Here is a 12,397-nt window from a genome sequence, read left to right on the forward strand (position 1 = left end):
AAAAATATTGATTAAAAAAAAAAGAAAATTTAAAATGTCTACACTCCTTGATTTCAATTTTAGAAATCTAGCCCATGAAAAATTCAGCATGTCGATATATACACACATGCCTCTGGGTGGTGGAAATTATAGGTTGTTTTCTGCCCCTCATTCTTTTCTATTTTTTCACATATCTTACTGTTTTTCCTACTCCTCTCCCCTCCCTCTGCTTTTTTCTCATTCCTCCCAGTGCCTCATTTCTCGAAGGGTATAGGGAGTATATGGGAACCCGTGCCTTCAGCTCTATTTTGCTGTTTCTAAAACTGCTCTAAAAATTAAAGTCTTGGCCAGGCATGATGGCTCACACATGTAATCCCAGTACTTTGGGAAGTGGAAGCAAGAGGATTGCCTGAGCCCTAAGGATTGGAGACCAGTCTCAGCAACTTGGCAAGACTTCATCTCTACAATTAAAAAAAAAAAAAAAAAAAGCTAGGCATGGTGGCATGAGCTTATAGTTCCAGCTACTTGGAAGGCTGTGGAAGGATTGCCTGAGCCCAGCAGGTTGAGGCTTTGGGTAGCCATGATTGCACCACTACACTCCAGCCTGGGCAACAGAGTGAGACTCTTTAGAGATAGATAGACAGAGGGAGTGAGTAAGTGTTGGTTTCCAAAGAAGAGACTAAGATTTTGAAGAGATTATGTTTGGTTCATAGTAGGAAAATGTTTTTCAGTTATTTCATTGTTTTCACAAAGCACAGGTTCCTCTTTTTATGAGAAAGTTGACTGTTTGCAGTTTGACTATATCACACCACTGAAGAATCAGAGACACTACTCAAGTATCTAAGAAAATGATGTCTTTTTTTGTTTAGAAATGGATTTTTTTTCAGGAGCTGAAATTGTTTTTCAGTTAAATATGCATTTTTATGCCTAATATGTATATGAAACTGTTAAATAAGCTCTTTCAAAGAATCTTTGTCATCCCCCAATAATAGATTTGTCACTGCTCTTCAGTGTACTTTTACTATTAACATGCAGGTATTTGTTTATTTCTTTTATTGTGATTAGACATCATTACTAAATTTGTTTTGTTTTTTTGTTTTTGTTTTTTTTGAGATGGAGTCTCACTCTATTGCCTAGGCTGGAGTGCAGTGGCACACTCACGCCACCCCAGTGTCGACCTGCTGGGTTCCGGCAATCCTTCTGCCTCAGCCTTCCAAGCAGCCAGAAGTATAGGCTCATGCTACCATGCCCAGTTCATTTTTTTATTTACTGTAGAGACAAGGTCTTGCCAAGTTGCCCAGGCTGTTCTCTAGCCTGCGGGCTCAGGCAATCCATTTATTTCAGCCTCTCAAAGTGCTGGTATTTCAAGCTGAGCCACTGAGCCCGGCCAATATTTTTTAAAGTGTACTTTTAGGCCATGTTTTCTTAAGCTTTGGCCCCCTCCTCTACCTTGAGTAGGTGAATCTCCTCTTTCTCGCTCTCTAATTTACTTTTAAATAAACTATATTTTCTAATTTTAAAAAAGCGTACTCTTAATTGGAGATCTTTCTTATTCCTTAGAACTTCTGTCTTGTTCTTTAATTGTTTGAATTACCTTTGTGATTTAAATGTTATATTTTATCTCATAAATTACTATGGTATCCAGATTGGTTGTGCCCACATTTGGTTTTCCGCTGCCTGGAATAAAGTCGTTTAAATCCATTTTCTTTCTCCTATAGTGGTTCCCCCTGGAAGTCCTGGGCCCATTACCCGACATGGGTCCTACGACAGTTTAGCTTCTGACCATAGTGGACAGGAAGATGAAGAATGGCTTTCTCAGGTAAATTCAGACATATTTGGGTATTAAAGTAAAAGAAAAGAGGAATACACTGTCTCTTTTTATTCTTTTCCTTAGAGGAAAATGAGGAGAATTGGTAACTCTTTGTTGAATTATCAAGAATTAACCAATTGCCTTTCCGTATTATAAATTCTCATAAACATTGCCATAGACATACATATACATATTATGCATACATTATACATATACTTCTATATGTGTATGCCTGTGTGTGTGTGTGTGTGTGTGTGTGTGTATCTTAGCTTTCATTACAGTGGGCATAAAATATGTATATCTTTCACACAATCTGTTTAAAGCACTTAAGACCTTGGATTTTAAACAGACTCTTTGAAACACTTTTTGATCAGGTTTAAAATAAAAGTTGATCTTGTTAAAACAGTGAAGGCATTCAACAATCTTTGGTGTTTGTTTTGTGAAGTTGACATTTTCTCAAGGTTGGGTTCATGCTTTCATTATGGAAATTCAGCATTGTACTCTGAAGAAGTTCTGGTGCTACATGACTGGGTTTTCTTTCCTAAGCCCATGTAATGCTACTTCTAGTGGTCTCTAAACCAGTCCTGTAATGGCTTTAGCTGACCCACTATTAGGTGAAACTGTCTTCACCTCAAAGGCTTTGAAATAAAAAGATATTTGGAGCCGGGCACAGTGGCTCAAGCCTGTAATCCCAACACTTTGGGACCGAGGTGAGGGGATTGCCTGAACCCACGCATTCGCTAACAGCCTGGGCAACATAGTGAGTCCTCATCTCTACAATAAATAAAAAAATTAGCTTGGGTGGTTCTGGCTACTTGGAAGGCTGAGGTGGAAGGATCTCCTGAGCTCAGCGGGTTGACACTGGGGTGGCCGTGAGCGTGTCCCACTACACTATAGCCTAGGTGATGGAATGAGACTCCGACTCAAAAAAAAAAAAAAATTGGGGGGCATATTTTTAAATGGTGAAATTACAAATGACTTTATTGCAAATGTTGTTTTGTCTGCCTCAAGTCTGACATCATTTTGTGAAGTTAATGACCTATCTCAGATTACCAATTTGGCAGCTTTTTATCAGACAGGTGCCTCAGAAAAAGTGGAGGCCATTTGCAGTTTTATTGCTTTATCAAGAAGGGTAACCTGAAAAATTGAATCCAATCTAGAAACCAGAGTATTCATCAGTGTCTAGGTAACTGAAAATATTCACAGGAAGCTCCTTGAAGGAGGGTTGATGCTTGAGTTCCTGGTGTATGGAGGTCCATCCTTTCTCGATGATACCAAGATAAAGTAAACCCATAATGCATGTATATTTTCCAAAACCAAAATGTTGCCCAGTAATGCTGGCAGAGAAACCACTGTCCTTCACTTCAACTTTTCAATTAGAAAAAGGGGTAATGTGTGCTGTCAGTGTGAAAGTATTTACAATATGTTTGTCCTGCACACAACAGGAGAGTGAATAGGAACATCTGGCCATCGCCTCAGTGAAATTGCACAGGCATCTGTTTACCTCTCGGCTCTGTGACACTGATGGTTTTGAGCTTAAAATACACAGAATGCTTTATCGGTGGCCTAATTTACATTGCTGAATACAACTACTTGAATCAGAAATCACTGTCCTCAATCTGAGTCTTTTCCTCCCTGTGATTAGTGGGAATGTGAATATTGTTCCAAGGCTGTGATGCTTTTGCCCTTTTGGACTCACAAACACAGAGCTACACTCTGTGAACCTTTTCAGTTATGTTTTGTTAAGAATTAATCACTGTAATCAGAGAAATGTGATTAAATAGAAAAGAACTTAGGACAAAAATAAGGCATGTGGGAAGTCAGTTACATAAAGTATTTGCACAGACATGGATGTAGCGGTGACAAGACGTTAAAAATAGTCTTTCACTGAAGGTTTGCTTACTTCGTCTCTCATTCAAGTTGAGCATTTGTAAAATCATGTGGTAAGTATATTTTCAGGTTTTGCCCAATGTCTTCTACTCTCTGCCTTATCTTTATAGTGATTAATATAATATTGGCAACATTCCCTAACTCCACAGAAAATGCACTTCACAAAGCATTTTGGTATTACTGTTTTGTAGCACATAAAATGCCCGTGTCAATGTTCATGGTAGTTGAGAAAACACTGTAAGTGATAGTATTTTGAAGACAAAAATCTAGCTTGAGAAAAAATATATCATAATCTCTTCATTTAGAAGCGGATTTTGGGGATGTTCAGGGCAATATAGTAAATATTATATTTAATTGTAGAAAGAAATGGGCTTTGGGTATTAAAAATTATTTCAGACCTCATCTTTTCCATGGATAGTTCAAGAACAACTTCAGGTTTGTCATGAGCTTGAGCCTCAGAGAAGGAATTACTTTTAATCTATGAATTAATAGGTGTAGTATTCAGTACATGCCCACAACATGGCAAGTACTAACTAGGATGAATGAAAAAGGTAGATCCTAAGGAGCTGATGCTAAGTAATGTAAGGCAAGCAACTGGTCTTTTTACTTTCATGTGACATTTGTGTTGTATATGTGTGTGTCTGTGTGTGTGCCTATGTGCGTATATATAAACAAAATTTATTTTTTATTTATGTTGGTGAAAACCAGAAGAGAGAGATTGCAAATGACTATGTAGACTGTGGTTATCATCACATTTTGATTGTGGGTGCCCCCGTCCCTCCCACTTTGTTAAGATAGGCTTCTTGGAGAATGTGGGTGTTAAGAGAAGGGATGAAGGGATTGTGAAAGGCTCTCAAAGGGAACATTTAAATCATCATTTCTACTCTGTTCCAGGTTGAAATTGTAACACACACTGGGCCCCACAGACGTTTGTGGATGGGTCCACAGTTCCAGTTCAAAACCATCCATCCCTCAGGCCAAACCACAGTTATATCATCCAGTTCATCTGTGTTGCAGTCACATGGTCCAAGTGACACGCCCCAGCCCCTTTTGGATTTTGATACAGATGATCTTGATCTCAACAGTCTCAGGTAGGAAATGAACTAAGGAGTGATTTGAATGACAGAATTATTATACATTTGAAATGAGCATCATATGTAATGGTTACATTTCCCCTTTTGGCATGGCATGGTATTATGATACAGACTACATGTACCGTTATGTATGGTCTATTGTCTTTACTTGGGGTCTTACGTGGGATCTCATACGGGATCGTATTACATGCAATAAATATTTTTGGATGGAAAAATGTTGGTATAAATTAACTTATAGTTTGTGAACTATATTTTTATAATATTTATTCTCTCATCCTTACTTGTCAGAGCCATAGTACAAGGTGCACACAGTATGCTTTTTATTATTTGCTTATTTTTTTATGCAACTCAGATATTTTTTAGTTTTGCAATCTCAAGTTTGCTTAGCAATTTAATTTGTTATACCAAAACTTAACACAGTAGGTGCAACAGACATGAAGGATACAATTTAATGCAGTATAATCTCTTCCTTGTTGTCTCTTTAAAAAATTTATAATATATCTTGATTTGAATATAAAGCAGTGCTTTGACCTTTTTCTTACACATTTTTAAAAAAACAGTGGGAAAATACTTCCAGTCACATGGTGGAAATATGTTTGTATCTGTCTCTTTGTCAATAGCAATAACAAATTGTTATGACAAAACAGGTTGTTGAAAAGTTGAGTTATGCCTGATTTTTTGTTTAGTTTTGGTTTTTTGAGTTGAGCCTCACTCTGTCACCCAGGCTGGAGTGCAGTGGCATGCTCATGATTATTGCAGCCTCGACCTGCTGGTTTCAGGCAATCCTTCCACCTCATTCTTTCTAATAGCTAAAACTACAAGCAAGGACCACACACAACTAACTTTTTAAAGACGTATTTATTGTAGAGATGAGGTCTCACCAAGTTTCCCAGGGTTGTTCCAAACCCCTGGGATTACAGGCATTAGCCTTGGTGCCTGGTCCTGATGTATTTTTTTTTAATGATATATTTATTGAGCACCTGCCAGGCACTCTACTGGGTACCAGAAGATATGCCTAGAGTATAGCCAGCTGCCTACTTGACTTTTCTTCTTGGCGGTCTCTGAAGCATTGAATACTTAACAGGTGTGAATTGCAACTCTTTATCTCACCCCCTAATTCTGCTCTTCCATTACTTAGACTTTCTTAGTTCTTTAAATGACTCCTCAAACTACCCACTGAAGCCAAAATCTACAGGTTATTTTTGACATCTCTTCTTTCTCACCTAGCACATCTAATTCTTCATTAACTTATGTCATATTTGTTCTAAACTATATCTGGAAACCATCTCCTCCTCTCGATTCCCAATACACCACCCTAGCAGCCACATCTCTCTGGTCACTAGGGTCCTAATCAGTATCCCCTTTTATTTTTGTTTCCCCCCACCAGTGTATCTTCTGAAAAATAGATTCATAAAAAGGAACACATCTCCTTTGAATACCTTTTTTGGTATTTTATTTTTTGTTTGTTTAATTGGCTTTACATTTTGTTTCTTTATCCTCTACATTTTTGTTCTTATTCCAGCATATTTTCTCTAACTTTCTAGAAATGACATTTTCCACCCCAAGAAGTCAGGTGATAATGACAGAATATAGTGGTGCTAGACCATTTTCAGTGATGCTAGCCATAAAATATGGTCTAGATTAGGTAGTGCAGCCACTTTCAGGTAGTTAAGGCAGTCCTCAATTTAATGATTCCGCATATTCTTGTTTTCAACAGTCATTCAGTTATTTAAATGTTGATAATAAAGTGTTTAAAATGAATGCCCCATGTATTCTCTTTACAACTTTGTAGCACATTTATTTTCCTTGCTAAACATGTACCACACCCTATCTCTTTTTTTCTAGTGACTATGACTAGCTGCTATTATAAGGCTCTGCCCTTTTTCTTAGGAAGACATCATCAGTTTCTATATATAGAAATTCATCTTTTGGTTTTGTGTCCTCCTTCAGTTTTCTTAGTTACTCTTTACCTTAGATAAGGTTCTTCTAAGATCTTGCTAGAAGATCTTTACAAGTTGAAAATTCCTTCAGAATTTTCCTCAGGGACTTCCCTTTTTTTAGACTGAATAACTGCCAGTATTTTTTAAAAATCCAGATGACTTTAAATTATTTATCTTTGATTAGAATACTGTCTTTTACTGTACACACATTATAACACATTACAACCCTAACCCTAAACCTAACCCTAACCCTAACCCTAATCCTTTATATTGGGCAGCAGATTTTTATAAATTTCTTTAAATTGCTTATATAATTTATATATATATTCTCTCTTTTAATTATTTTATTTATATTTAAATATGATTTATTTTAAAATAAATTAGAGTGAGAAAGTGAGGGGAGAGAGAAGTTTCACCTCCTTACGGTGGGGGAGGGGGCCAAAGCCAGGAAGCATGGCAACAACCGTAACTCAGTAAGCACATGGCCACATCATAGCCTAGCAAGGCAATGACCTAATTTTTGTATTTTAAAGATATGGGGTTAGGTATACAAATGTTTATTATACAAGTACCCTTGTGGATGAGGTATGCCTCCTCCTCTGGCCAATTCCCACTACTGCCAATCCCAACACACACCCCCCACCCCACCCCCGGCAGTTTCCTGCTATTGCCAATCCTTTTCTTATAGTATTATGGTAATTGTTCAAGGTCCGTTTATGAGTAAGAACATGTGATACTCAGTTCTCTGTTTCTGTGATACATCACTCAGTATTATATTTTAAAATTTGAACAGATAAAGCTTGGTTAGGACCTTGGTTAAGACTCCACAGCACAAGTTTAGGGGGAAATTCCGATTTGACTCATACATTTTGTATCCTTTTTGGTACTATTTTCTAGCCAGTATCTGAATAGAAACCCAGCTATTCATTTTCACCTTATTCTTTATTATCACTCTAACCTAGTTCCTCACTTCTGATTCATCTTCATCTCTCCAGGTCTATGCACAATGGCACTGTGGCAGGCCATTGGCTTTACTTTCTTCTTTAAAGTGTGAAGTCTTTGTTTAGATTTTTGGGGTTCAATTTACCGTAAAATTTATAAGAAAGGGATTGGTAGTAGTGTGATACTGCCAGGTTGGGTGGGGGGGACCACAACATCAATAAGGGTACCCGGCAAGGTGCGGACATAGGGAGGCCCAGACTTCATCTGTATGATGAACACTTGTATACCTAATCTCGAACTGTATACTGCATCTTTAAAAAAAAAAAAAACTGATCCTTAACATCTAGTACATTGTCCTGTCCCCTATAAGATATCATTAAGAATGTATAGTGCAGTTATAGTCTGCCTCCCTGACCCTAACCAAAATGGCAAGGAAACAGGTATAGTGTTGACTCATTCATAAGGGAATCAGGCATGGCTTAACCTTGTGGCAGTTCTCTACCCAGAACGGTGATTAAAAATGTAAAAGTTCAATGGAATACTTGTTAATAGACCTGAGAAGCATAAACTATAAAAGAACCTGAGTATAGAAAGCTTCCCTTTCCACTCAAGATTAGCTACTCAGAAATTGGTTACCATTTATTATATTGTATTTTAATTGATATATAATTTATATAACATAGAATTCACCTATTTTAAGGTGTACAATTCAGTGGCTTTTAGTATACAAGGGGGGAGGGACCCAAAAAAACCTGGAATTTATTAATACAAAATTGTGTGTTTATTCTCACATGTTTAAACTTCCGTCACCTTCAAAGTACTCTCTGTTTGATACAATACACCTATTAAGATGCTTTTTTCACTGCTCAGAACAGTTTTTAAATGTGTCGATTTTGATACCTTTTAGTGCTTCTGCTGTTTTTTGTTTCACCTCTTTCACATCAGCAAAGCTTTCCCTCTGAGGATTTATTTCAGCTGGGGAAACTCAAAAAGTCACTCAGATGAGATCAGGTGAATAGAGAGGGTGGGGCAAGGGAATCATGCCATTTATGGTCAAAAGCTGCTAACACTTAGTGTGGTCTGGGCAAATATGTTGTCGTGGTAGAAGAACCAGTCTTCTGTTTGCCATGACTCAGAATGTTTGTTCCACAAATTGTGATGCAACTTTCTCAAAACTTCCAGATAAAAACTTTGGTTGGGCTGGGCTCGGTGACCAAGCACTCTGGGAGGCCAGCACTCTGGGAGGCTGAGGCAAGTGGATTGCCTGAGCCCATGGGTTTGAGATCAGTCTGGGCAACTTGGCGAGGCCTCGTCTCTACAATTAATAAAAAATTAGCCAGGCATGGTAGTGTGCGCCTGTGGTTCCGGCTACTTGGAAGGCTGAGGTAGAAGGATCACTGGAGCCCAGCAGGTCGATGGTGGGGTGACTGTGAGTGTGCCACTGTACTCCAGCCTGGGCAATGGAGTGAGACTCCAACTCAAAAAAAAACAAAAAACAAAAAAAAACTTTGCTTGACCATTTGATCTAGAGGAACAAATTATGAATGTACTACAAGGGGCCAACCCTCCAAAGTATAATTCAGTTTTAGGGGTCCCCCTTGTATTCACTATGGTGTACATCTATCCCTGTGATCTAATTCCAGAGTATTTCCATCATCCTAACCAATGTATTTTTTTTTTCTGTCTTTATTATGGAAAAAGTTCACATACATAAGATAAAAAGAATACATCCCATATATCTGTTGCCCAGCTTCAACACATCAATTCATGGCCAATGTTATTTCATCTATAGCCCTGTTCATATATTACTTCCAACTCTGGATTAGTCAACAGCCCCAATGTAAATTGAATTAACAATAAGAAACTTACTAGCCCACACAGGAAGTTGTTTAGACTAGAAGGGGATACTACTTTGAATGTACTTACTTTTCTGTTGCTCTCAAAACCAAAAACCTTCTTTTCCAGAACATTTAACTAAATGATTCCTCACCCCTCCTCTCTCCTCCCCTTCCCTTTTTTGTTTGCTTGTTCTGAGACAGGGTCTTACTCTGCTTCCCAGACTGGAGTTCAGTGACACAATCATGGCTCACTGCAGCCTCGAGCTCCCAGGGTCAAGCCATCCTCCCATCTCAGCCTCCTGAGTAACTGGGACTACACCACTATACCCAGCTAATTTTTTCTTATTTTTTGTAGGGGCAGGGTCTCACTATGTTGCCATGGCTTAAATTACTCTTTTTCTAACTGACCAAATTAGCTTAGGCTTACCTGTCTCAGAACTAACCAACTGCTGCCAAGATATGATGGTAATACTATGATTGGCTTAAAAAAATAAGCTGAGGTGGAACAAGTATTGGGTAGTTCTACATAGCAGTGATCAATATTTGTGAATCAATGTTTTCACATTTTAATACTAGATCATCTTACACTTCCCCGCATTTCTTTGTTTTCCACCACAGACACATGCATTCAAACTGTACTTTCAGTATCTAGTATGCAATTGTACAGTAATTGTCTACAATTCATACTTGGCATTCTAGGCTTCTATAATCTGTTCCCTGTTTTTTATCAGGTTTTTATTTCCCACCAGTACCCTTTATGAACTCTATGCTTTAGCCAAATCATGCACTTCAAGATGCCCTGCATTTATCATGCTCAGTCATAAATCCTAGGCTTTGCTTTTTGTACTCCTGTGCTTGAAGGATACTTCTTGCACATGCATGTGTGCGCTCACGCTCTCTTTCTCCCTCCTTCTATCTCTCTCTCTCTCTCTCTTTCTTTGTGTGTATCTCCTGTTACTATACACAGATCTAATTCCTGTTCCAGCTCCACCAGATCTTCTCTATCTCATGTAAACCACGCATAAATTCCCTTCTCTTGAATCCGAGTCTTTATTATTTACACTTTGGTTTTCTTTTGCTACAAGTTATGAATGCTCATGTGCTGTCATATATCTGCATATAGATATTTTGTTTCTGCTTGTTCCTAGAATAATGCTGATATACAATTAATATTCAGTAAATACTTATTGTATGAAAGAATTACCAGAAAAGCATGCATATATTGTAACAATTTCCGTTTCTCTAAGTTGCCTGGAATTTTCAGATCTTTTAGTCTTTCAGATACTTTTATGTTAATAGCATTTATTCTAATGCAGGTGGAAAGAGATATTGGCATTTATTTGTTTATTATTCTTAGGCAACTTTAAATTATATGTAGTATATTACAGTTTTACTGAGATTTTAATTAATTCTTATATACTACTTGGTAATATTATGGAGTTAGCTCAGTTGTTATTCTAGCTAAACCCCCAGCAGCCACAGCATAACTTTGTTATCCTAAGCTTACTGTCATACATAAAGTAACTTTCATTGAGGATTTTATCTCAAAATCTTGAATCACATATTGCTGCCTTTTATTGACTATATAACTAGCTATGTTTTTTTTTTTATCAATTTCAGAATTCTGAAAACTCTTGTAAATGCCAAAGGTTGTAGTATAAACTTCTTCAGTGTTTCGTTTCCTCTCCCATTCTATTTATTGTGTCCCTTTAAATTAATGTCAGCTTTTTAATCTCTTCCTTAAAATCTATTGAACAGCCCACAAAGATAGGTTAGAAGGGATTTGGACTAGAGAGAATGTTTGTAGTGCTTTATTCTTGTGCAAAAATCAGGGAATGCAGCTCCCTTGTATGTTTGATGTTAGAATGGATAGTTCTTTAATGGATTCGGCTGCTCCAACCTTCCTGATTTAAGGTCTTTTGTAGCAAGTGACAGTTTTGATGCCAGTAACATATGTGAATTAAATTAAATTACATTGCAGGATCCAGCCAGTCCGCTCTGACCCAGTCAGCATGCCAGGGTCATCCCGTCCAGTCTCTGATCGAAGGGGAGTTTCCACAGTGATTGATGCTGCCTCAGGTAGAAAACTATCTCTGAAATGTTTACTAGGTAGTTCTGTGCAGTTTTTATTTATTTTCTTGCACAATATAGAGGGTGATATTTATTTGCCTTACTCTTTGTTTTTTTGTCTTGTGGTATGTGCACATTTTAATACAGTACTGTACATATATTTGTTGCTAAAGAAAGTCATGCTTTTAAACGTTCTTAAGGTTGGTGAATGATGCAGTGGAGTTGGCACTTGATTAAATGTAATGAACATAGTATTGAAGGCTACAAAGTTGATGACTATTTGCCTTTGATCACTGAAATGTGGAGAAGCTCCCTTGACAGAGAACGTAAATACAATATATGGATTCAATTTACTCAACTTGTTGAGTATCAAAGGACCTAATCTGTGGAAGTGGAAAGAGCACAAATGCTATAGATTGAATGATTTTATTATTGAAAGCATAAAGTTTAGAAATTCATTAACTTAACTCTTATCTATCCATCATTGTTATAAATTTCATATTCTTGGAAACAAGCTATGAATATGTATCATTAGTACCTGGAAGGAACTCTTTGCCTTTATAGGTGATAGTTCCTACATTGGTATTATAAAACTGTTTTCAACCAGGCCTGCTAAATAAAAGGACTGGCTGTAATAATATTTTTTGCATCTCTAAATTGAATTATAAAGAAAATAAGGACAGTGATGCCTTGTATTATGGTATAGCTGGAGAACATCTGAAGATAGCACACAGCAGGATTTTGCCCAAAAATTCTAAAGTATAATTATTAAATACTCGGCATTAGTCAAACAGTTGAGTCAGAGAGGTTTTTAATCTATAGCGATTTCAAAAT

General features: G+C 37.3%; 1 protein-coding gene across 1 annotated transcript; it reads left to right on the top strand.

The window, feature by feature from the left end:
• Window positions 1-1,697: 1,697 nt before the first annotated feature.
• Window positions 1,698-11,572, top strand: LOC103256076 (breast carcinoma-amplified sequence 3-like; the record flags this gene model as incomplete). The annotated part of the gene is made up of 3 exons (XM_008053960.1): window positions 1,698-1,798; window positions 4,574-4,770; window positions 11,475-11,572. Coding segments are annotated over 3 exons (396 nt in total), but the record flags the coding sequence as incomplete, so codon positions are not given.
• Between the last annotated feature and the right edge of the window lie 825 nt (window positions 11,573-12,397).

This window comes from Carlito syrichta, unplaced genomic scaffold, assembly GCF_000164805.1.
Source record: "Carlito syrichta isolate Samal-C Ts95f unplaced genomic scaffold, Tarsius_syrichta-2.0.1 Scaffold76734, whole genome shotgun sequence".
NCBI lineage: Eukaryota > Metazoa > Chordata > Mammalia > Primates > Tarsiidae > Carlito > Carlito syrichta.